Source organism: Beauveria bassiana, assembly GCF_000280675.1.
Source record: "Beauveria bassiana ARSEF 2860 unplaced genomic scaffold BBA_S00004, whole genome shotgun sequence".
Lineage (NCBI taxonomy): Eukaryota > Fungi > Ascomycota > Sordariomycetes > Hypocreales > Cordycipitaceae > Beauveria > Beauveria bassiana.
In genome coordinates this window covers 305,121-329,089 of record NW_007930839.1, presented here as the reverse complement: position 1 = coordinate 329,089, position 23,969 = coordinate 305,121, and the positions used below count along the sequence as shown (strand labels likewise).

At 53.2% G+C, this 23,969-nt stretch overlaps 8 protein-coding genes across 8 annotated transcripts; 5 read left to right on the top strand and 3 right to left on the bottom strand.

Annotated features, from left to right (window-relative positions):
* Positions 1 to 4: 4 nt before the first annotated feature.
* BBA_01891 (uncharacterized protein) lies at positions 5 to 535 on the bottom strand (the record flags this gene model as incomplete). The annotated part of the gene is made up of 1 exon (XM_008596988.1): positions 5 to 535. The coding sequence occupies one exon, from the start codon at positions 533 to 535 to the stop codon at positions 5 to 7; it is 531 nt and encodes a 176-aa protein (XP_008595210.1).
* A 1,266-nt stretch (positions 536 to 1,801) lies between these two features.
* On the top strand, positions 1,802 to 2,733 carry BBA_01890 (smr domain-containing protein; the record flags this gene model as incomplete). Its single annotated transcript, XM_008596987.1, has 3 exons — positions 1,802 to 1,835; positions 1,913 to 2,016; positions 2,089 to 2,733. The coding sequence occupies 3 exons, from the start codon at positions 1,802 to 1,804 to the stop codon at positions 2,731 to 2,733; spliced, it is 783 nt and encodes a 260-aa protein (XP_008595209.1).
* A 305-nt stretch (positions 2,734 to 3,038) lies between these two features.
* Positions 3,039 to 3,836, bottom strand: BBA_01889 (uncharacterized protein; the record flags this gene model as incomplete). The annotated part of the gene is made up of 1 exon (XM_008596986.1): positions 3,039 to 3,836. The coding sequence occupies one exon, from the start codon at positions 3,834 to 3,836 to the stop codon at positions 3,039 to 3,041; it is 798 nt and encodes a 265-aa protein (XP_008595208.1).
* Positions 3,837 to 5,071: 1,235 nt separating this feature from the next.
* On the top strand, positions 5,072 to 7,468 carry BBA_01888 (DNA repair and recombination protein pif1; the record flags this gene model as incomplete). The annotated part of the gene is made up of 1 exon (XM_008596985.1): positions 5,072 to 7,468. The coding sequence occupies one exon, from the start codon at positions 5,072 to 5,074 to the stop codon at positions 7,466 to 7,468; it is 2,397 nt and encodes a 798-aa protein (XP_008595207.1).
* A 1,242-nt stretch (positions 7,469 to 8,710) lies between these two features.
* On the top strand, positions 8,711 to 10,979 carry BBA_01887 (DFDF domain-containing protein; the record flags this gene model as incomplete). Its single annotated transcript, XM_008596984.1, has 2 exons — positions 8,711 to 8,828; positions 8,887 to 10,979. The coding sequence occupies 2 exons, from the start codon at positions 8,711 to 8,713 to the stop codon at positions 10,977 to 10,979; spliced, it is 2,211 nt and encodes a 736-aa protein (XP_008595206.1).
* Positions 10,980 to 13,074: 2,095 nt separating this feature from the next.
* Positions 13,075 to 15,651, top strand: BBA_01886 (PalH protein; the record flags this gene model as incomplete). The annotated part of the gene is made up of 1 exon (XM_008596983.1): positions 13,075 to 15,651. One exon carries the CDS (start codon positions 13,075 to 13,077, stop codon positions 15,649 to 15,651), a length of 2,577 nt encoding a protein of 858 aa, XP_008595205.1.
* A 1,455-nt stretch (positions 15,652 to 17,106) lies between these two features.
* Positions 17,107 to 18,658, top strand: BBA_01885 (sphingosine N-acyltransferase lac1; the record flags this gene model as incomplete). Its single annotated transcript, XM_008596982.1, has 2 exons — positions 17,107 to 17,325; positions 17,483 to 18,658. The coding sequence occupies 2 exons, from the start codon at positions 17,107 to 17,109 to the stop codon at positions 18,656 to 18,658; spliced, it is 1,395 nt and encodes a 464-aa protein (XP_008595204.1).
* Positions 18,659 to 20,097: 1,439 nt separating this feature from the next.
* BBA_01884 (heavy metal tolerance protein) lies at positions 20,098 to 23,151 on the bottom strand (the record flags this gene model as incomplete). The annotated part of the gene is made up of 1 exon (XM_008596981.1): positions 20,098 to 23,151. One exon carries the CDS (start codon positions 23,149 to 23,151, stop codon positions 20,098 to 20,100), a length of 3,054 nt encoding a protein of 1,017 aa, XP_008595203.1.
* Between the last annotated feature and the right edge of the window lie 818 nt (positions 23,152 to 23,969).

The window sequence follows — 23,969 nt, the reverse complement described above, 5'->3', positions numbered from 1 at the left end:
AAGTTTAGATCGAAACCGGGACAAAGAGGGTAGAATGGCGTGAGGTAAAGGAGGTACCGAAACTGGGAGCTGGCGTGGTCATCCAGCTCTGCATCAAGCTCAATCGCTTCTTGACAAAGTCGTCCCTCGTCTCGGCCGGATCATCCTCGTCATCGCTGCTGTCGCTCTCGACGTCTTCATCGACTCGTCTCTCGCGGCGGCTCTCGCGACGGTGCAGATTCAGGGCGCTCATGGCGCGGCTGAGAGAGGCGCGCTTCCACTGGGTTGTGGGGGTGGTGGTGGTGGTGGTGGGAGTTGTAGGAGTGGCGGAGCCGGCAGAGAACGAGGCAGTGAGGGACAGCCGACGACGGCGACGGCGGGCAAAAACGTCGGACATGCGCTTCTTGAAGCTGGGCGTGTACGAGATGAGCGAGTCGTCGGTGACGGAGCCGAGAGAAACGGCGCGGTCATCGTCGCGACGGTATTTGCCCTCGCCGGTGAGATCCTTGAGGGCAATGTAGCGAGCCTCTTGCTTGGTGAAGAATCGATTCCGCATTTTGATTTTTTTTTTTATATATTGTGCGTATTTAAACGGTATGTGTGTATGTGTGTGTGTGTGTGTATGTGTCTGCCGTTATCGGGTGGTGGTGGTCGTGTATAAAGAGTGTATATAGTTAAAGAAGGACGCCGTGTAAGTCGGGTTACGAGTTGCAAGTAATGAAAAGGAGAGAAACTGAGGAAGAATAGGAATGAAGAGGTTGGTGCAAGCCTACGAGTAATATCAACCTGCTTGGATAAAATTGATAAACGGTTTATTCCTCGAAAAAGAAATGAAAAAGGGTGGTGAGACCGTGCGCTTTCGAGCGTCAAGGTCAGGGCGGTCGCGCGTTTTTGGGGAAAAAAGTTTGGTATGCGATTGTCTCACTCGACGAGGGCGGCGTCGCAAAGAGGGAGGAATTCTAGACTAAAACAAGTCAAATGATTTGCCATCAGGTCCTTGTTTTTTGTTGTTTTCGCCACTTGAAGATATGATTGCAATGTCTTTAGAGGTTGGAAAATCTCAGTCATTGAACCAGAACCCTGTGGTGAGTGGTGAGTTTGGTGAGGAGTCACGCACACAAGTTGTGGGAAAAAGCGCAGCGCCATGACAATCTGAGACACGATGGGCACGCCACACCTGGACCATTTGAGGGAAGCGCACGGAGGAAACAGGGAGGGCAAACTTTTGGCGAGGCGGGGATGACTCGTGAGAGTGGTTTGTTCACCTGAATAACCGTACCTGAGAAAAACGATGAAGGTGGCATGATTAGTCGCTTTGCTACTTGTTGACGTGATGAGCAGCAGCCAGCATTGGGAGGCGGCTACTGTAATTACGGAGTAGATCGGTAGGCTTTATCGCTCGCCAAGCATTTTTGTTTTAGCGTGGTACATCAGAGCGGTAGAACAATAGAGCCAGCCGCATGATGAACCAGGGCTCAAAGTCTTCAAAGTTGCTACATTTTCACATCTTCAGACGAGGAAATAAATTCAGTCAGACTCACTTCATTACCATTTTCTAGTCTTTGGTTTGCGTGGGTGGTTGATGAAGCCGTGTTTGCATCGGGCGGGAGGCCGCAATACCTCCTAGCCTCCTAATACATGTGGCCCCCCCCAAAAAAGGATGGGAAATCTGGCAGAGTCTCGATGCGCCCCTTTGCGCCGCTTCTGACCACGATACCATTCCACCAACCCGCCTACAGCCGCCCATTACAGCGATATCCCGGCCCGGTTGCCGCCATTCTTCACATTCGTTTGATCTTTTTTCGGTTTATCCCCAGAAACCATGTCCATTCCCTTGACCCGACTGGGCGGCCGTGGTACGCCTCCATCGCGCGCACCTTGATTTCTTTGTTTTGGCGCGCTTCCTCCCGGCTAACCTCGTCACCCTTCCCAGCCTTTAACGCCGACGATCATGGCGACGATACGGAGCGCGAGTATGACCGCTTGCGCGACCTCGCGCGCTCCGAAGCCGAGAAGCGCAACGCCTGCTTCGACAAGGTATGGATACACCAAACCACCCCCCCCCTTGCTCTTGTTTTGCATCAAACTGAAACCTTTTCTTTCGGCCAGTCTCGCCAGGCCTACAGCGCCGGCGACGGCGCCCGCGCCAAGGAGCTCTCCAACGAGGGCAAGTCGCACGACGCGCGCATGGACGACTACAACCGGCAGGCCTCGGACTACATCTTTCGCGCCAACAATGCCCCCGGCCGCGTCGACGCCGACGCCATTGACCTGCACGGCCAGTTTGTCGAGGAGGCGGAGCGCATCCTCGAAGAGCGCATCCGCGCAGACCGCGCCCGCGGCCAGACGCACCTTCACGCCATTGTCGGCAAGGGCAACCACTCGGCCGGCCACGTGCAAAAGATCAAGCCCAAAGTGGAGGAGCTCTGCCGAGAAATGGGCTTGCAGTGCCGCACCGAGGAGAATGCGGGGAGGATATACATTAACTTGCAGGGCGGCGAGCCGCTGCCGCCGCAGCACGGAGGTGGAGGCAAGCCTCATGGAGGGCAGCACCAGCAGCAGCACGGGGGGCAGCACGGGGGGCAGCAACAGCATGGTGGCCAGCAACAGCATGGTGGTCAGCAACAGCACGGTGGACAACAGCACGGTGGCCAGGGGCAGAACCAGCAGCAGGACGACATTGCTGCCATGGTGGAAAAGGTCCTCCCTCGTATCATGCGCAAGCTCGAAAAGGCGTGCTGTACCGTCATGTAGAGATGCTGGGCGACATCGGTGGGTTTCGTGTCGGTTATATATACCAAGTTGATTTTTTCCTGGATACCAAGGCTTTAAGGCGCACAAAGGATTGTACAGCAATGTATATACGGCATGTGAATATATTGCGAGTTACTTTGGAAAGCGTGGGTGGCGATGGTGTCTGTTCCTGCCTAATCTTGTTCCCCCTTTATCCAAGCCAGCGATGCTGTCAACGCTCAGGTTTTTCGCTCACGGCGCGTCTTGCGCGGGACCTCTCTCGGCAGCATATCACGGCATCTGAATACCCGTCCTGCGGCGGCACGCTACAGACCGCCGGGCATCGGCCTCGCCTCTGCGTCCTCTGCCTTGACCTCCTCGGGCACCTTTGCCAGCGTAAAGCCCACCACCTCGCAGACGAGCACCACGACCACTTCCACGACCACTTCCATGCCCAGCATCAGCCACGCCGTCGAGCGCACGTGCCCAAACACCAATATCGCGCTGTACACCAGCCTCACGAGCACAAACGGCAGACACACCACCACCGCCAGCACGATGCGGTGCTCGCCCTGCGCGACGTAGCCCTGGTTGACGAATGCAAGCAGCGTCTCCGCACACAGCAGCACGTACACGGCAATCACGATGCCGCTGCCCGCGCGGCTCGTCGCGGCGTAAGTAATCTGCGGCGCGCCGCCGCCGCCTGACACGGTCAAGGTGGAGCCGCTGAAGCCGCCGACGAGCAGCAGGATGACGGCGACGAGCATGAGCGTCTGGATGGCGCGGTGCGCGAGCGGCGGGACAATGTCGTGGCCATTGCGGCGCATCGACGCAAAGGTTCGCGAGAGCAGACCGAGCAGCGTGAGGATGAGCGGCCCGAGCCCGAGACCGCCGAGGACGAGCCAGCCAATGTAGAGACTCTGGTTGGTGGGGGAGGAGAGGCTGGCGAGGCGGAGGGCGCTGCCGATGAGCCGGACGAGGGCGAGGATGGCGAGGTAGCGCCAGCCGGCCGACTTGGCGAAACCGTGGCGGAGGCAGAGCATGATGGCGCCGCCGAGAAAGGGTGTGTAGAGGAGGATCTGGGCGACGGCTAGGCCATCGTACGTGTCAAAGGGACGGTGCATTGTTTTGGTCAACAGTGGTTGACGATGAAGAACCAAATGTAAACGAGATATGTATGATAGCCGTGAATAGGGAGGGAATGACTGAAGAGGTTGTGTCTAGTGTTTTGTGCTGTAAAGGCCCAGTCCGATTGTATATATAGACAGCATTGCGGCCTCCCATTCTTTTCGCCAACCGGCAAAGCGGCACAGATGACTACAAGATTTACACCTTGAAAAAGTAAGAAATGAGAAATAAAGCGTAAACTAGGTATTATCGAATCAGCGCGAGCCCATGATTCCCTGACACAGCCTTATGAGTTGCGCAGTTGTCGCACGCGAGCCGTTGAAACGATTGCCCAAAAGGGAAACTGTTTCGTAAATTTGTTCAAACTTATCGGCGGGCGACGCACGGCGTACGCCGATCCCGCTCAGCCGGTTGACGGGCCAATTAAACAGCACGGCTTCTCTTCCAGGCGACGTACACACTGTAAGGTACCTAAAAAATAGGTAGGTAGTAATAATTTCGGTGCCCTGCTCAGCCCCAAAGTCAACGTCCCCCCTTAGCTTGAACTGACGCGATCGCATTGAATCCCAAAGCGGCGTGGTTCCTCATAAATTTCTTTGGAAGGGCAATCTGGTCAGACAATCTAGGTGCGAGAAGCAACAATGTACGGAAAAAGTAAAATCGACGAACGAAATATGTCCAGGAAGAGAAACAAAGAAAGATAACAGCACTGGGCCTGGGCTGTATCCTAGTATCTAGGTATTATACAGCAAGGAAGCGATTTCCTTTTCGGTTGATAGACAAACGCATTCTACGCTCCCTCTACTGTGAGCACTCTTGCTTGACTGGATCAAAGATCTAGAAATTGATTGAGAAATTAATAGTTTATGATAGAGGTCAAATCTTTCTGGGTCAATTTCCTTTTTCATGTTCATTTTGGCTTGTGGTAAGTTGCACCCTGATTGCCTGATTAGCTAAGCCGCTTTCACGCGCCATCGCGATGCCACTCGACGCGTGCTGAACTTTACGCATCGATCGTCCCCCCTCCATTGTATCTGTCCCACGTTCCTTCTCCAAGTTGTCTTTTTCTTTTCGTATGAATCGGGGGGTCCTCAACTTGCTTTCCAGGTCCTTGCCTACGCTCCGTTGTCTTTCTGTCCGCCATATCGCCGCTACTCCCTCATGTCCGCATGGTCGCGCAACTCAACGACATCTGTCCGGGACTGCTTCAAACGCTGCACCATCAGACTCGATGCTCGCCAAAGCCAACAAGAGTTACGAGGCTAGCCAGCCTCCGCCCTCGCAACGCACCTCCAAAGGCGGCGAGCTCGCCAAACAACTCTTCCCATCCAGCAGCCCGAGTCAACCTCCTCCGGACATTCGCGATCAGCTCAAGCGGCGTGGGCCTCCGCGATTTTTAGATTCATCGCCCTCGACATTGCGGTTCAGTCGCCCGCAATGTCAGCAATCAGACCATAAGGCAGCCAAAGACAACGGCGTAGCAATTGGCAACGGAGCCGGCAGGGGATCACTAGCTTCTCTCTACCGCAACTCCTCTTCCTCCTTCAAGGAGGAAGTCATTGACTTGACGGGGGACGGTCCCACCAAAGTGCGGCAAGCAGAAGTTTTCTTCGCCGAAGACGATTTCAGTGACGATGCCGATCTCGACCTCGACTTCAAAGTACCGTCGGCCGTATCGCCGTCAAAAGTCACATATATTTCCAAGTTTTCAGCCCCGAAAGAAAATATACCTCCACAATCCTCAGAACAGATCCCTTGGTCATCATCACCGGCATCACATTTTCTACCACCACAACAGCATCGGAACGGGTCAAATCTGTCGACGGGGAGCAATGAGTCTTCAAAACGAGATTCACCAGGGACTGATGATGATTGTTTCGAAACGCCAGCACCCAAGAAGGCGAAGAAGAGGGCGCTACCTGTCAATTGGCGACGTGATCAAGCCTCAGAAGAAGGGTCTTTGGACATAAAATCGGAGACTCCGGCAAACAAGCTACATGCTAGTGGCCTGTGGGACCCGTCTGCCAGCGCTATCAAGGAACAGAAGAAGCAGCTCAAGAATCAGAGGAGCAGTAAACAAGAAATGTCTGCAATTGCAGCTGAACTTGAAGCTATGGGGCAACTGCCCCCGTTTGATCAGTCGGCGCCTGCTCAACGTTCAGAAACCATCGCGCTGAGCAGCGAGCAGCGACATGTGTTGGACCTTGTCGTTGAGCAAGGGCAGAGTGTCTTTTTTACCGGACCTGCTGGTACAGGTAAATCGGTGCTTATGAGAGCTATAATAAGCGAACTCAAATCCAAGTATGCACGGGAATCTGAGCGCGTGGCAGTGACGGCGTCAACAGGCCTCGCTGCGTGCAACATTGGCGGCATCACGCTGCACAGCTTCTCGGGCATCGGATTGGGTAAAGAAGATGCCAGTGTTCTGATAAAAAAAGTGCGAAGAAATCCAAAAGCCAAGAATCGGTGGCTGAAGACCAAGGTTCTGATCATTGACGAAATCTCCATGGTTGATGGGGACTTGTTCGACAAGCTATCTCAAATTGGGCGCACCATACGCAACAATGGGCGCCCGTGGGGAGGAATCCAGCTGGTGATTACCGGAGACTTTTTTCAGCTTCCACCTGTACCTGACGACTCAAAAAGAGAGTCCAAATTTGCCTTTGACGCGGCAACCTGGACTACATCGATAGATCACACTATTGGGCTGAATCAAGTCTTTCGACAACGTGATCCGGAGTTTGCCCGTATGCTGAACGAAATGCGACTGGGCAAGATTACGGACGACACGGTACGAGCTTTCAAAGCACTTGAGCGGCCACTCAAGTTCGATGATGGTGTCGATCTCGCGGAGCTTTTTCCTCTTCGTGCGCAGGTGGAAGGGTCCAACGAGAAGCGACTACGAGACTTGCCAGGACAGATTCACAGGTTCGAAGCTGCGGATACAGGAGAGCCGGCACTCAAAGAAAGGCTACTTGCCAATATGATGGCTCCCAAGTCAATTGACCTAAAACTGAATGCGCAAGTGATGCTCATCAAAAACCTGGACGCATCACTGGTGAATGGGTCTCTGGGCCGCGTCATTGGGTTCTCAGATGAGCGAACGTTTGAGATGGGTGGAGGTATTCCAGATGACCCAACAATGGACGAGGCGATGAACAAGGCACGAAAGAAGCTGAGCAGTTTCAGTCGCGACTCTGAGTTGATATCGAATTCCAAGAAGCAATATCCTGTGGTGCAGTTCATTTCAGCGTCTGGAGTGCCGCGAGTGATTCTCTGCCAGCCGGAAGAGTGGAAAGTTGAGCTGCCGAATGGTGATGTACAAGCCAAGAGAACACAGTTGCCGTTGATTCTGGCTTGGGCACTGTCCATTCATAAAGCACAGGGTCAAACATTGGAACGAGTGACGGTGAACTTGGGCAAAGTATTCGAAAAGGGCCAGGCGTACGTGGCACTTTCTCGAGCAACGAGCCAGGATGGCCTTCGTGTGATTGGTTTCGACAAGCATAAAGTGATGGCACATCCCAAGGTGGTGGAGTTTTATAACAAGCTGTATTCGGCGGCGGAAGCGGGCTCGCGGAAACCGAGTTCTATATTAGACTTTGTAGCCGGTAGAAGAGGCTACTGAGGAACATGTAGATATTATGGAAAGGTTATAGAGCCATATACTACACATGCCATGTACAATGCGATCGACGTGATGGCTGTCATAGACTATTCTTGGTGTTTGAGAATTTATTCATCCAATCTACTGTCGCCAACTCTTGTCATCTGTTGATGGCTTTGGTAGGGTGGGTCCGGCGCGTCTGTGGCACACCGAACCATGACTCTGTCGGCGAGCGGGTCTGTGGCTGCACGTCGCAGGCTGGCACAGGCAGACGTGGAACGTTCAGCAGAAGTGACAGAAGAAGAGTGTATAATAGTTTTCGGGCAGGCAATTACGAGGACCTACAGTGTACACCCCCCCTTGGCTACTTCAAAGCAACCCATACCTCTTTTATTGTCGTCTTGATACCACGCGCCATCTCAGTGTGTAGGTAGGTAATAATAGGTATCAGAGGATCCCCTCCAAAAGGGCTCCTCCCCCAGTGGCGCAGGCGCCAGAGGGGACTTGAAGTACCTATTCGTGGCGGGGAGCTAAACGAGCATTATTTCTTTCAGATTCGTGGCCGACGTTCCTTCCTTCTCCCCTCCTTCACTCTTCAACCCCCACGATTCTCCCTCCCCTTTGAGAGCCGGATATTTGCAGCGCACTAAAACCAGACGAGATTGCTGCTGCCATTTTCGTCTGTTTCTTCTGCATTGCCCGCCCAGGTCGGCCTAGCCTCCACTGCCGCCTGCCCCTTGGCGCAGCTTCCGGCAACCTGGCCACGAGACCTCTTGTTTTTTTTTTCTTGCCCTCTCTGGCTTAGCAACGGACAACAAAGCCAGAGCATCGGGACCAGTTCACTTTACAAGAAAAAGGAGATTAGAAGAAGGAGCAGGTATTCGGTTACTTGGCAACTTTATCTTTCTCCTGTCCTGACGGCCACCCCCGTTATTTGCTGCTGATTTACCGACGACGCGCGCGCAAATCGAGACAACTAAAACCGGCAAGACGATCCGCAAACGAGGGGCTAACTCAGCAACCCGTAGCGTTTTAAGTTTTCGACCGACTCGACAGAACCACGACCGAACCCACTTACCCCGACAAGCTCAATAGAGCAGTTTCCTCTTTGATGCAGGAGACTCTCGACTAGGCACAGTGGCTTCTTGTGATTGCAGCTTCCTTCCCCTGTCTGGCGACATCGACCTATGCTGTCACTAGCAACCACAGGACGAATCATAGCTCAGACGATTGACAGACCAACAACACCACCAGTCATTCAAGATGGCGAGCCAATTTATTGGTCTCCAGATGCGGGTGATCCTGCGCGAACCCCCAGGATATCAACTGATCGGCACCGTCCGAGACGTAGAAGCTGGCAGCAGCCTCAGTCTCACTAACGGTAGAGTCTCTCGATTCTCTGTTCAATGCCGCTATTTTGCACTAACTTCTCTACCCAGTCCTTATAGTTGCGACGCAAGAGCATCTCCCGCAGACGCGCATCAATGCGCTCAACATTGCCGACCTCTCGGAGCTACCCAAAGATCAGCAGAAACAGCAACCTTCCCCGCCTGTATCCGACGCCCCTACACCAGCTCAGCCGCCGGGATACGCCACGCAGACGACTTCGCCGACAAAGACAGACTTTGTTGACCCGGCTATACTCAGCATGGGGCGACGGCCAGACTCCGGGCTTCCTCCCGCGGGTGCGCCTGTCAAGGCACCGGCGCATTCTCTTGACCCGAGTATGCCGTCCCCAGTTATTGCATCAAATGATCAGCCAAAGGGAGACCTTGGTCGCCTCTTCAAGAGCATCAAGGTTTCCAAAGTCTCAGATGCCGAGAATGCACCGACAACCCCCGAGGTGACACCATTCAAGCGCAAGAATCGAAACCGCAATTCTCGACAAGCAAAACAACCCGACCAGGATGATGATGGCGTCACAGTCATTCCCGGTAGTCACGGCAAAGGCTGGCGACAGACGCCGATACTGCAGAGCACCTCATCCTTTCAGCCTTTCAAAGCTCTCAAGAAGAACGGCAAGCCCCCCAAAGACTTGCCCGACAACGGCTGGGCTTCCGAAGACGTTACCGAAGAGATGCCCGAGTTTGACTTTCAGAACAACCTCGCCAAATTTGACAAGCGCACAATATTCGATCAGATGCGCAAAGATGACACTGTTGACGAAGCTGATCGACTTGTATCTCACAACCGAAAAGCAAAGCCCGGTACAGCAGGGGGCAAGAATCTGCACTACACAGAAAATGTCCTCGACTTGCCGTCAAGCACACACAATGCCGATTACTGGAACAGCGAGGCTGAAGTCGGAGGTGTCCACGACAATGAGGGAATGAGCGGCCATGAACAAAAGAGCGGGCAATCGACGAGAAGAGCAGACGCCAAGACAGGGCCGAGTCGCCGCTCGCAGTCGCGTAAAGCGAGCGCTGCCATGGGCGGATACCCACTCACGCGAGTCAACTCGAGCGTACGACAATCACTTCCTTCGCGTCGATCCAGCCCCCGATCTGGTTACCGTAGCGCAGAGGTGCAACCGCCAAAGGTACAACAGCCGGGTCTCTACCTGGTTCCGTCCAATCGCCGGGTGGAGGCCATCTCAACACTGCAGATGCTCAACCTTGAAAACATTGCGGCCAACGAAGTTGGACTCCCCGAGAGTTTGATGGCTGAGAATGCGGGCCGCGGCATCGCCGAGGTTGCGGTCAAGGCGCTGTCGGATCCGGCCCTCAAGGTCCGCTTCGAAATGGCCGGAGCATCATTGTCACAGGCTGGCGACGGGCCACTGCCAAGTAATCCGACAATTGTAATTTTGGCGGGTAACAACAAGTCAAGCATCCGTGCGCTGGTAGCTGGTCGTCACTTGCGCAACAAGGGCTACGACGTTATGGTTTGCCTGGCAGGCATTGAGCGAGAGCGCGACCTGCTCGAGGACCTTCGACGGCAGGTTCAGTTGTATCGCAGCTTTGGCGGCAAGGTACTCAAAAAGACTGATTTTTTTGAGCAGCTGCGCAAGTCGACGCCGGGTGGTGGGGCGGCGGCAGTAGCAAGCGGCACAGGAGCGGGACGGGTGTCGGTATCTCTGATCATCGATGCTCTTCTTGGGCTGACCATGTCTTTTGAGGAATTGCGAATCGGCGATCAAGCGACAGTGTATGAGCTGATGGAGTGGGCTAACCGCAATGAGGCTTTTGTGCTATCCGTCGATGTGCCGTCAGGCATCGATCCTAGCACGGGCAAAGTCGCCATCATTGATGGGTCGCAGCTCTTTGTCAAGCCGCGATACGTGGTCGCAGTTGGGGCACCGAAGCGAGGGCTCGTAGAGGCGGTGACGCCGCCGGACGAAGACGATCCGTTGGCAGCGAGCGGGGGAGTAGCTCAGGACGAGGAGTGGCGACTCTTCATCGTGGACATGGGCCTGGGACACACTGTCTGGCGCAAAGCCGGGACCAAGGTGCGCAAGGGCATCGACTTTGACGGCAAATGGGTACTGGAGATGAAGTATCGGGGCGTGAAAGAGGAGTCTGATGACTACTGATGGGAGATGGGGTGTGCCGTCCGTCTTGGTTGCTATTGAATTTCCTTTGTGGGTTGCATATTGGCGGCGTTTCTGGGAAGGGAAATGATATTTTTCAAAAGAGAAGCTGGACTTTCGTTGCTTCCTTATATCATATTTCCCGATTAATTCTTTCTGTTTCTTTTTTATGGAAAGGGCTGAGTCAATGGGGTCTGGGTCTGTTTGATGCTTCCTTCTTTTCCAAAGATACTATTTATATTTACTCGGGGCGACTTCGGTCAGGTAGAAAAAGGGAGATACCCCTGGAGACTGTCAATCGATTTATCTTTTCAACGCATTTGACTGATCCGTCTACAATTGGTATCTATATACAAGGGTGATAAAGTTTATAGTTTGGTGTGTTCGGACAGCCACAGTGGTAAGCGAAGACGAGGAGTAGAGAAAAATAAGCTTATCGCTAGCGGGCAAAGGGTCCGGGTGGCGCGGGCGGCGCGGGGTCATGATTGGTTTTAATGGATGGATGGATGGATGGATATAGATTGGGTAACGTGATGCAGAAAACGTGGGCGAGGGAATGATGAGGGGGGAAAGGGCGTACGTAGTTAATTACTTGTTGCTTTTGGGGTAGGGCGGTGCGGCAATGCCAAGAGAAATGGAAGACTGGCAGAAGACAGGAGAGGGAACAGTTGACGCCATTCAGCTGAGGCTCGGTGGTACCGTGGCAGCCGTGGTAGGTAGATAGATAGTTAGGTTCGGTCCTTGAAATACACGGGCTGACGCGGGCGCCGAGAAAGCAAAGCTGCGGGCGGGATTATCTTGGGGGGCGTGGAAAGATGACGAGGCTGTCTGAATGGTGAGAGGATTTTTTTTTCAAGTGCAAAGTTCTGTATTTGGGCTTTTAATTCTTGATGCATCGGTGAAGAAGGATGGCGCCATTTTAGGTCTGGGGGATCCCTATGGCGGTCAATGTATCTATCTGCATGGCTTATTATTAGAAAGCTGCACGAGGACATATGACTAGAGACATGCAGGCAATAGCTCCGTTGAACGTGAGGGGGCTTGGGGGATCGATCATCAAAAGACCTGGTGATTTTTTTTTTATAAAAAAAAGGTTTAATTTCTTGGAACCTATGTACTCTTTTTTTATTTTCCCATTTCGACCTGGTTTTGTGACGCGTGTAAAACGGGCATTGTCATGGCAAGTTGCATGCACCTGGGGCAACCCCGCGTCAGCACATGCAGGCAGTGCGGAGAAGAAGGGCATGAATGGGAAATTGTTAAAATTTCTCATTGAACAACTATAATTCATCAACGTCATAATCAACGATATCGGCAATACACAACAAGTTACACACAGAAGGCGTGGCAAGCTATCCGTAGATGAGCACTAAAAAGGTCCTTTTGATGGTCCACCTGGCCTAGGCGTTTGCGACGGAATTTGCCTCTTTTCCAGGTGCCCCCCCCCTTTGCGTTTTCCATTTTGCCCTGCCACCTGCCTGCCTGCCTGCCTGCCATCTTGAGTCGTGCCACCAATGTTCGTATTGCATGCCACAACGGCTCTTCTCTTCCTCTTCGACGCAACACCCATCTCTGTACAACTTGCCTCTTGCGCACCCCGCATTTCTCCTCCTCCTCTTCCTTCTCCTCTCCCATCCCCCTTTTTGCCCTCATTTTCTGTTTTGCGACTTGTTGGCATGCCGAAATCGCTCACATTTCACCTTCTAGCTCCCTCTCGTAAGCCTCCCACGTCAGCCAGCCAGCCGCCCACCTGCAACGGTCCCTTCCAATCCATTTTCCCGCCTGCGGTTGTCCAACAACGTTCAACAAATTGACCAACTGCATGTCCCGCCGTATCACGTCAACCCACGGGTCAGGGCACACACTGGATTCCATGGCCTTAATTCGCTAGCAACGACCTTCTTTTTCTTTTTTCTTTTTTTCTTAATTTTTTTTTTCTTTTTGGTCTCGGTCTGTTTCCGTCATCCGCGATACACGCATCTCGCGGCGCCCTTTTTTTTTCCCTACGCCGAGCGGGCGCGCTCGGCAGCCAGTCTGGCATAAGAGGCAACTCTACTGCCCACGCGCCGAAAAGGGTCTCGCAGGTATCGCAAGGAGAATGGTGTCCGTCGACGTCGCCGCCACGGCGACGCTGACGGCGGCCGCTTCCCTCTGCACCTCGACCCTCTACCCAGCCCTCGGTGTCATCACCCTACCCGACGTCGGCTTGCCCATCACCCTCGCCGAGCCACTTGTGCAGCAGTTTCCTTGCGCATCTCTGCTGCCGCGCGCCGACAACGATGATGACAGCAGCGGCAGCAGCAGCAGCAGCAGCGCCGAATCGAAGCAAGGAGCTACCACCACCGGCACGTCCGTCACCTCGCCCGCTGTGTCCGACCAGGCTGTCACCGCCACGAATCCCTCCACGACCGACGACGCCAATATTACGGTATCAGACATTGTCGTCACCGCGACCACGGGTACCCCCACCGCCTCGGCCACGCTCAACTTTCACAATGGCAACGACAACCCAAAGACGGTTCATATATCCAGCTTCGGCGACCCCTTCTACCTCTCCACCTCGCCAATTATATACGCCCTCTCCGCCTGCACCATTGTCTCGTGGATGCTCGTCATTGCCCTTTTTATCACCACCCGCTCAACCTTTGACGGTGGCATCGTCTACCTCGGCAGCCGCGGGAGCTTCACCGGCAGCTCCTCCTCGGGAGGCGTCAGCATTGGTGGCCGTCCCTGGCTGCAAAAGATTGCCGCGCTGACCGTCGCCATATCACTCACCGTTGCTACGGCCGACACAATGTCTATTGTCAAGGACCAGTACGTCTGGGGCATCACCAATGCCCGCGAGCTGCAGCGCGACGTAATGTCCCGTCTCGAGCTCAAAATTATCCGAATCATATCCGACACCTTTCTCTGGCTGGCACAAGCCCAGACCCTCATCCGCCTTTTCCCTCGACATCGCGAAAAGGTTGTCATCAAATGGGTAGCCTTTGCCCTCATCAGTCTCGATATTGTTTTTTCCTCACTCAACAGCTTTCCTTTCAGTGAATACGATATCCTAAATGGCAACTACATTGACCCAAACGCAAATGGTGACGACAGTCGTTCCAACAGGGGCCTCGCCCACCCGGTACCTGCCATCAGCTACGTCTTTAAACTCTCCCTCGGCCTCCTTTACTTTTTTTGGGTCTCGTACTACGCATTCTTGAAGCGACGTTGTGCATTCTATCACCCATTGATGAAGAATATTTGCCTCGTTGCCGTCATCTCGCTCCTGTCCATTACAGTTCCAATTGTCTTCTTCATTCTCGACATTTCGAAACCAAATTTTACCGCCTGGGGTGACTATGTACGCTGGGTCGGCGCCGCCGCCGCCAGTGTTGTCGTGTGGGAATGGGTTGAAAGAATAGAGGCCCTTGAAAGAGAAGAGAAAAAAGACGGCGTGCTTGGCCGCGAAGTGTATGACGGGGACGATATGCTTGAAATCAATGCTGCCGAATATCCTTGGCGCCATAAGCACGGCAAATTTGGAGGAAGCGGTAGCAGCGGCGGAAGCAACGGCATCGACTTGGAAGGGGGACAGATGCATCATCGACCGAATGGGCATGCTCTTGGCCCAGGCGGCTTGCAGAACGGGCACGCCCGAGGGCCAAGACCGCACGAGGACGAGGGGCGGAGCATGGGCGATATACTGCGACCGCCCATATGGTCGCAACGAGCGGCGCAGGCTGCCACACCCGTCAGCAGAACTGACACGCCCAGCGCGGCAAGCACGGTATATGCCGTTCGATATCAGGGCGAATCGAGAACACCTGAGCCGCCTATGCCGTATTTCACGCACGCACCAGATTTGGTGAGACACCCAAGCGGGCCTCAGAGCTATAGCGAGGATGCTCACGACGCGCGGAGTCACTATGGACGAGGCGCAGGTGCAAGATACTCGCCAGATGCGTCTGGTGATGCTGGCAACGCCGCAAGCGAATATAACAGAGAAACAGAGATGATGACGCCGGCACGCGCAAGGGTTCTGCGCTCAGTGTCGTACGGCAATGGACCAGAAGTGCAAGATGCGGCTGACGACCAGCACACTATTACCCGAACCATGGACTTCAACACCATTACAGCAGGCAGCCGAGGCGGTCGGGGTGGTAGATGGGATATTCGAGGGCGTCTAGAGGACTTTGCAGCATCACAGGCCGAGCGCTTTCGAGAAAAACTCCATCCGTCGACAGACACGGACAAGCTGCCCGTTACGGTGGTACCTGCGCCTCCTCGCCGGGGTGCCGCGCTGCAGCAGGTGCTCGAAGAGGATGAAGAAGGCAGCGAAGCACGGCGACAACAACAGCCTACGCAGCAACAGTCACAAGGCGGCAGCGTCTATGGTGGCAGCTCGACGATTGATGCCGCGGCGTCGACGGCGTCGGAGCGGTACGCGAATGGTCTTGCGCGAATGTCGGCCAGGCGCAGCAGACCGGCGCCGCTTCCTCTGCCGGTCAGTCAGCCGCCTCTGTGGCCGGGCGTGAATCGTCGCGCCGCGACGTATGATGAGGAAGAAGACGACGAGTCGTTTGAGGGGGAAGAGGACGACGAGGATGAGGGCCAGTCGACGACGGATGACTTGTCGTCTGTGCGGTCGCGGGAGCGGCCGAATGGATCGGCGGCGTCTCGGGCTGGGTAATATTAACATGTACATGAAAGGGAATGGACGGCTTCGAGGCCGTCTTGTATACATACATTATATATCCGATGGATCATATTCATATTTGGGAGCGTCAGGTAAGGCGTTGATTTTGGTTCTTGTTCACATTTAGGGTTTACAAGATGACTGTGTTTCTTGACAGTCAGTAGGCGATGCAATATACAGACACGCATACTTGCCTGGATTTTCCTGGCACTCGACTTTGAGTTTTTTCCGTCGTCTGTGATTCTACTGAATTAATATAGTCAAGTTTACGTAGTTATACGTACGGATACATAGCGATCAATTGCAGTGCGGTGCACTGTTCCCCTGGCCAAAAACAAAATGACGGCTTCTGATTCGACGAGACGAGGTTGCCAAGAATGGCAGGGCCCTGAGACTTTTCGGTGGGGTCTTTAATCAAACCGGGGGGTTCTGGGGTCACTAGTATTTGTTAGGCTGTACCTGTCTTCTCCTGAGTCTTTGTCGACGATTTGGCAAATAGCAGAATTGAATACTGGTATTTGAAGTCTATAATTCTAAAAATTCGTGGCAGAGTCTTCCATTGTTTTGGAGTGGAAAATCGTATCGTATGTTGAGTAGGTAGGGACAGCTTGAAAAAGTTGCCCGACGGCTCTGGCAGGCAAAACGGACTGCATCGTCAGATCCTTCCCCCCTTCCATCTCAGCCTCATCTAGTACTCCGTACCCAAGATCCCGTCCCTTCCCAACACTTTGCCCGTGAGGTAGAATAAAAGAACAGAGACGAAGAATCGGAAAAATACATGATTCTCACAATTCTCTCCTCTTTCCCCCGTAATCCCCCGTTCCTTTTCCGCTGCTGCTGCCGTCCGCCACAGGCAACACAAGAGGTCCCCACCGACCAACCAACCGAGGACGCGCGGAGGTTTAGAGACCCCCCCCCCCCAGCTGGAGGCAACCCAAGTCTTTATTTTCCCATCGACTTTTCCTCTTTACCTGTACACCCTCACGCCCAGAGCTATTTTCTCTTTTCTTCTTCTTTTTTTTTCCCAACCGTTCATAATTGTTGTTTTTATCTGTTGTCTTGCTCTACGAACGCAAACGATCTTTTTTTCTTTTTCAACATTTGGCGGCGCCCGCCCCGTCCCAATTTTCCGATCCGGCAAATCTTTGATGGGGATTTTTTTTTCTTGTCTCTTCTTCAACTCGACAACACCTCTCTCTAGCTTCCCACCCTGCATGACAAGAACGAGGGGGTTGCTTATTTTTTTTTTAGACCGATTCGATCTCGGGCGACAAATAAAACATACGCTACCAGTGGGACTCGAACGTCACTACCCCCTCCTTTAAATCAACAAAACAAAACGAACGAATCAAACACAAACGTCGCCCCCCCCCCCTCCAAACCCCAAAACTGAGGATAGGAGGGAAAGAAAAGGAGGAAAGGAGAAGAAAAGAAGGCAAACCATACATCATGGCGACGACGAGCGACGCGGCAAGCGACAAGGAACCCTTTCCGCTCCTGAACACCTCCCTCGACCCCTTTGCCATGATGGACGGTGACGACTCGGCCCCGCGGCGCCGCCGCAAGAGCTCTGGCCTGGGCGGCGAAATCCGCGCCGGCGACACGGGTGCGCCGGCCTTTGCCTCGAGTCGCGCCAGTTTAAAAGCCGGCGATTCCTTTGGTCACCATGTATATACAATTCCTTGTCCCTTTTAGTCCCCCGCCTCGTTCCTTTTTACCTCCTTCCTTTCCCTGCGATTCTCCTTGCTATATCCTCTTTGCGATCCAATCCATCAACCACGAAACCATGGCTCCCGCTAACAATATCCTCCTCCTCCGTCGACAGGTCGATTCCCCCGTCACGCCCACCACGCCCACCAGCATCACCGCCAATAGTAAGCGCATCTCGAAGCGCCGCCGCGCGCGGGGTCTCCTCTCCCGCTTCCGACAGCTCATTGTCCGGCGCACCTTTGTCCTGCCCGCCGTCATCCTCGTCCTATGCCTCGCCGGCTACGCCGTCCACCCGACTCCCGCGAACCCTCTCCACCGCTTCATCTTTCTCTCCTATCCCTTGCCGCAGACGGATCCCTCGGAGCCCGTCTTGTACGGCAAGGGCAAGTGGGATATCGCCTTCGTCTCGTTTTACATCGTGGTGCTGTCGTTTACGCGCGAGTTTGTCATGCAGGAGATTCTGCGGCCGTGGGCGCGCCGCACGGGGCTCTCGCGCGCCAAGCAGGCGCGCTTCATGGAGCAGGCCTACACGGCGCTCTACTTTGCCGTGCTCGGCCCGGCGGGCTTGTACGTCATGAGCAGGACGCCCGTGTGGTACTACAACACGCACGGCATGTACGAGGCGTTTCCGCACCGCGCCCACGAGGCCGTCGTCAAGTTTTACTACCTCTTCCAGGCCGCGTACTGGGCTCAGCAGGCCATTGTCCTACTGCTCGGCCTCGAGAAGCCGCGTAAGGACTACTACGAGCTCGTCGGCCACCACGTCGTCAGCCTCGCCCTCATTGGCCTCAGCTACCGCTTCCACTTTACCTACATTGGCATCGCCGTCTACACCTCGCACGACATTTCCGACTTTTTCCTCGCCACCTCCAAAGTCCTCAACTACCTCGACCACGCGCTCATTGGCCCCTACTTTTTCCTCTTTGTCTGCGTCTGGATCTACCTCCGCCACTACATCAACCTGAAAATCATTGTCTCCATGTTTACCGAGTTTCGCACCGTCGGCCCCTTTGAGCTCAACTGGGAGACGCAGCAGTACAAGTGCTGGATTTCTCAGTACATCACCACCGCCCTGCTCACCTCTCTCCAGGCGCTTAATCTGTTTTGGCTATTTTACATTTTGCGCATTGCGTACCGCTTCGTTCGCGACAGCAACGCGACCGACGACCGCTCCGACGACGAGGAAGAGGATTCGACGACGACGACGAAGCCCGTCGGTGAGAAGCAGAAGCAGAATGCTGTGCCGATTCTCAAAATCAACGGCCAAAAGCCTAATGGCAAGTCAGAATAGGACAAACCTTTGTTGGTTCCTCTTTTTTTTCTTCAACGAGGGCCCCCTTTAGAATATGGAAAAATGATTCATTGGTCGAATATTTTGCAAAAAGAATATTGCATGGCTTATCGGATTTTATTTCTTCTTCTTTTGGCCACTACACGGTACAGGGAGAGAAAGGAACGAGAGGGCGTTGGCCAGGCTTTCGCATAAACGTACTTACAACTCGCTTTGTTGATGATATCCGCCCCCTCCCCCCCCCCCCCCCCTTTCCCCTTTCATCTCTTGTCACCGCGACTGAGCCACCGGGGACTGAAGATTTGCATGACAATGGAGAAACGGGGACTTGATGGTCCGTAATGTTGGTGTGTTGGCTTGACGGGATGTGTACTGGCATGATGGGATGACATGATAAATGCGTGTGTCTCAATTTTCCATCAATCTTTCTTTAATTTCTTCTCTTCTCTGTATCATAGTTTCTTCGCCACTGCTGGTGGTGGGCAGTCCTTATTTATGACTTAAGCCGCCCGATTTCTTCTCTGTACTTTAGCATATTTTAATAATTGCCCGCAGCGGCACATGACATTCGTTACGACTACCTCATCGTTCCTCTACACCGCTCACTCAGCAGTAAAACCATAGTCAACTCACTCTGTACTATTTGTGACAATGAGTGGAAAGGCGACGTGAGTTGCATTCATTTCTACCTATGCCGATAATCGTCCAAAATAGAGTCATTCGTAACTCTCTTCTTCCCAGAGGAAGGCAGGAAAACAGACTGAAAAACGCTCGTTTTGTTGCGCCAGAATGCGCTCGCCGCTCTAGACAGATCGAATGAAAAAAAAAAAGCACGCATTCATAAGTTCTTTTCCCCTTCCTTTCCTTGATTCTTTTCCCGTAATTGAAGACTGCTCACCCGCGTCGGCATATTACAGACCGTCCAATATGGTCCCGAAAAAAAAAATCAGCAACATAACTAGCAGATGTGGACATAGAAAGAGAATCAGGAAATCAAAAGTAAAAGAGTCAGCGTCGAATATGATTGATGGAAAAAGCAAAGAGAGACAATGATAAAGAATAACAACCAGACGCCCCATCAACGCCGCTCATATGCAGATTTGATAACCGGTATGTCTTGCCGGGGATAGAGAGAAGAGAAAAAAATCGTTCTTCATGACATCATATGCCTCGGCGCAGTAAAAGCAAAGAACAAAAAACGACTGACTCGTGAAAATGGAAGAAAAGAAAAGAAAAGAAGAGCTCAATGAAAAAAATCCCGCTTGTCTGTCGCTCTGGACAGTAATGAATATTAAGTGCCAAAAAAACCACCTCACGGTGTGCAGCATTGGTCTTCTACCGCTTCCCAGAGTCTTGTTGCCATCTATGACGGTACGGAAAATACGTCTCTCCCTTGAAAAATTAAAATGATGGAAGCCAAATCGGGCTGGCTGAAGTAATTACTGATTCAATTTGCTGCGTTCGGGCGAATGCTCCTCGGTGTGTCCAGACTCGTCGTCCGAGGAGGAAGACCCGGACGTGGTGATTTCCTCGGTCGTATCGTCACTCTTGCTCTTTTTGGATCCGCGGCTTGCATTGTTGCCGGAAAGAGAGGCCGAGGAGCCTACACTGTTATAGCCGTCTAGTGGCGTCTCGGTTCCCTTCTTGTGGCTCATGTTAGCCCTGCGGAGAGCACGCGTGGCGCGCTGAGTCGCCTCTCTTGCAGCGTTAAGCGCGCGTTCGGCGCGGATCTGCTTCTCCCACATCGACGCGTAACGACCACCAGCAGCCAGAAGCTCCTCGTGTGTGCCCTTCTCAACAATCGTGCCCGCATGGAGCACAATAATCTGGTCGGCGTGGGTAATTGTGGACAGTCGATGGGCGATTATGAGCAAGGTGCGGCCTTGACCAATGCTCCATACATTCTCTTGGATCTCCTGCTCTGTGTGGGAGTCCAGGGCCGAAGTAGCCTCATCAAGCATGATGATGCGAGGATTTTTAAGAATTGTGCGAGCAATGGCCACACGCTGCTTCTCGCCTCCACTCAGCCTCAAGCCGCGCTCTCCAACCTGGGTTTCATATTGGTCGGGAAAGGATAAAATTCGGTCGTGAATGCTAGCTGCCTTGCATGCAGCATACACTTCTTCGTCCGTGGCATTTGGATTCGCATATCTCAAATTGTACATGAGCGATTCGTTGAACAAGGTTGTGTCTTGAGGTACAACACCAATGTGGCGACGAACGGATGAGATGGTCAAGTTTCGCACGTCCTTGCCGTCCAATTCGATGCTGCCTTCGTCGCAATCATAATAACGGAACATGTGACGGAACAGTGTCGATTTCCCCCCACCGGACTCACCCACAAACGCGGTCGTGGTTCCAGGCGGACACTCGAAGCTGATGTTGCGCAGCGCTGTACGACGCCTGTCGTAAGAAAAGCTGACATTGTTCCAGCGAATGTGACCAGAAAAGTTTTCGAGGGGCTTTGCATTGGGGGTGTCGACAACCGTAGGCTGGATCTTGAAGAGCTCGAGCAAACGCTCGCCGGAAATCATGGACTGCTGTACGGTCCGATAAAAAGTGCCAAAGAAGTTGAGTGGTCCCTGAAGCTGGGTCAGGTAGGAAATCACGACAAACCATTCACTGGACTCGCGCATTCCAACCGCAACCTGCCAGCCGCAGATAAGAGCCGCAAGAATTCTGCCAATATTGAAGACAAGAGTCTGGCAAACATTCATCATGACCATGCCCATCTGTACCTGAGCTTCGGCCTTTTGGTAGGCTCCGACCTTGCCACGGTAACGGTTGAACTCGTATTCCTCGGCGTTGAAATACTTGACCGTCTCGTAGCTTGATATTGAATCATTCTTGACGGCCTCTTCCTCTCTGTCAGCATTGGTCATTTCGCGTCGCTGGTCAGCTCTAGTCGACGCCATCTTGATGGTCATGTAAAGATACCAACAAGTATCGACCAAATTGATTTGCGCGTAAAGAGGGCCGAACCTGTAGTAGAAAACGCTAATGGACAGAATCAAGTCGAACAGCATTGGAATGACTTGAAAAGTGACCTGCTCGAGGAAAGAGTTGATGGAAGAACCCTTGTTGAGTGCAGACAAGACTTCGCCAGTGCGCTTGGAGAGGTGAAAATCCAGGCTTAGAGAATGCACGTGGTTGAAGGCAGCCGTTGTCAAGCCCCGATACGAATATTGAGAAACGGGGATCCAGAGATATGATCGGAGCGGTCCGAGCATGCCCTGAAGAACCCAGAGAACTCCAAGGAGCAGGGAAGCGCGGAGTGGAAAGAGATCCATAGTCAGTGGCTGTCCAGCTTGCACTTCCTTGATGGCATAATTGAGTTGCTTGACAACTTCACCAATCTGAATGGGGACGGTGATGTTGACGATGCGCTGAATGATGACCAAGACGAAACAAACAAGGACTTGCAGTTTCAGCTTGACTGAATCCTTGGGCCACAAGTAGGGAAAGAAGAGAGAATATCCGCGGATATACTCCCACCAAGTCTTGTGAGGAAGCTTTTGAGGTCGATAAAAAGCGGCATTCTCGTCTTTGCGTGAAGCGGGGGCCGAGTGTTTGGCCGCATTGGACATAGTTCGGCCTCGGGAGCGGCGAGAAAAGGATTCGCGGCCATTCGCATCGCGACCATTCGAATCGGTACGATTGGCATCGCCATTTTGAGCCTCATATGATCTGTGATTGCCATTTAGGAGAGGGGTCTGTTCATGGGCGAAGCCGTCTTCCAGCTTGTCAGAGCGCTTCCAACGCACTTTGCCGATCCAGGCGATACTAAAGACACCAATAAGTGCAATCAAGTGCAGGATACGGACAAAGTATAGAATTAGATCCAACTTGGTCCAACGATCGATGCAGTCTTTTCCAGTCGTTTCCGGCTTTGGGCTGGCGAGGTGGCATTCAGATGCAGCTATAAAGGTGGTTGAGAAGATAACCACCTCGCCCACCAGACCGAGAACCCAGATCAGGAGGTGTACGACATTTGGTCCCTTCTTCCAGTCGAAAAGGGAAAAGAGTATGTAAAGGTAAAAGAAGGTGGAGCCAAGAACGTGAACAACGGTCCATTCACCAGCCCACGAGAGGCCCTCTTTAGACCATTTATAGGGATTGTCGTGGTAGAAGGCATGATCAAACATGAAGGCTCCGGTTGCAACGTAGGAGAGAAAAATGACTCCAGCCAGATAGCGGAAGGCATTTTTGGCAGCCGGGCCAAAGTGCGGACCAAGCTTTCGTTCGCCATCGTCCTTGGTCTTCCTCTTGGTGACGGGTAGTGGCTTTCCTCCGGGGCCCTTGATATGAGATTGAACAATGTTCTCTTGCTTCTTAGCATTGTAAACGCTATACCATGCGACGCATGATATAAATGCAACGAGAAGCGTCAACGAATACAAGTATTGCGTCTCGCGAAGGATCAGGTCCGAGATAGGTAAGGAGGAGTCGGATAGTCGCTGTTGTAGAGCCGATGAACTGTCAGCGACCGCCATGGCGGACTAGGTAGATATCTTTGTTAGCTTTGGTCGGTTGACTGATGGAGATTGATGCAGGATCGAAGTTGAAAAAAGAGCCCTTGGCCTCGGCCAGGTATAAAAGCCCTTGGCCTCGGCCAGGCATGGAGGCATGAAGGCCTCGGCCAGGCATGAAGGCTTTTGGCCTTGGCCAGGCATGAAGTGAGGGCCAACGGAAGCAAACAGAGGCCAAACGCTGGTGAAGCGACTGGTGAAAGGGGGTGGAATCAGCATGGACGAGACACAAAGTACATACAGAAAGCTGTAAAGATAGTCACTGAGAAGCTACCATGGCCATGCCCCGTGGCAATTGTAGACACAGGGTGCAAAGGAAACGGTGTTGCACCGTCGCAAGGTGGCGGGATTGAGGGTTCGAGTTGCGGCCCTGACGAGTAAATACGACCCGCTGCGGGACAGAAGGGAAGAGCAACCAAAACCGGCTGCAAAGTGCCGATGGTAAGGAATAGGGACGACTAGATAGACGCCGATGACTAGGACAAGCAACCCGGAGAGAAGGTTTAGAAAAAACGAATGCTGACGCACTGACAAAAGGCAGAGCGAATGTTGAGAGAAGAGGCAAAGTTGAAAGAGTTGGTGCCGGTGTTTTTGAAGGCCGATCGAAGAGTGCCCCCCCCCCCCGGGGGGCCGCTGGGAATGGGCGAGACAAGGCCTGTGGAGGGCCGGGTGGCGGAAGCGCATTTTACCTACAGGTGCAGCCAGTGCTACCAAGTACGAAGACTTTCAAGTATGCAGTCCTGGTACAGCAGTTGAGCCAGGTGAGCAGGCGGTTACAGTGG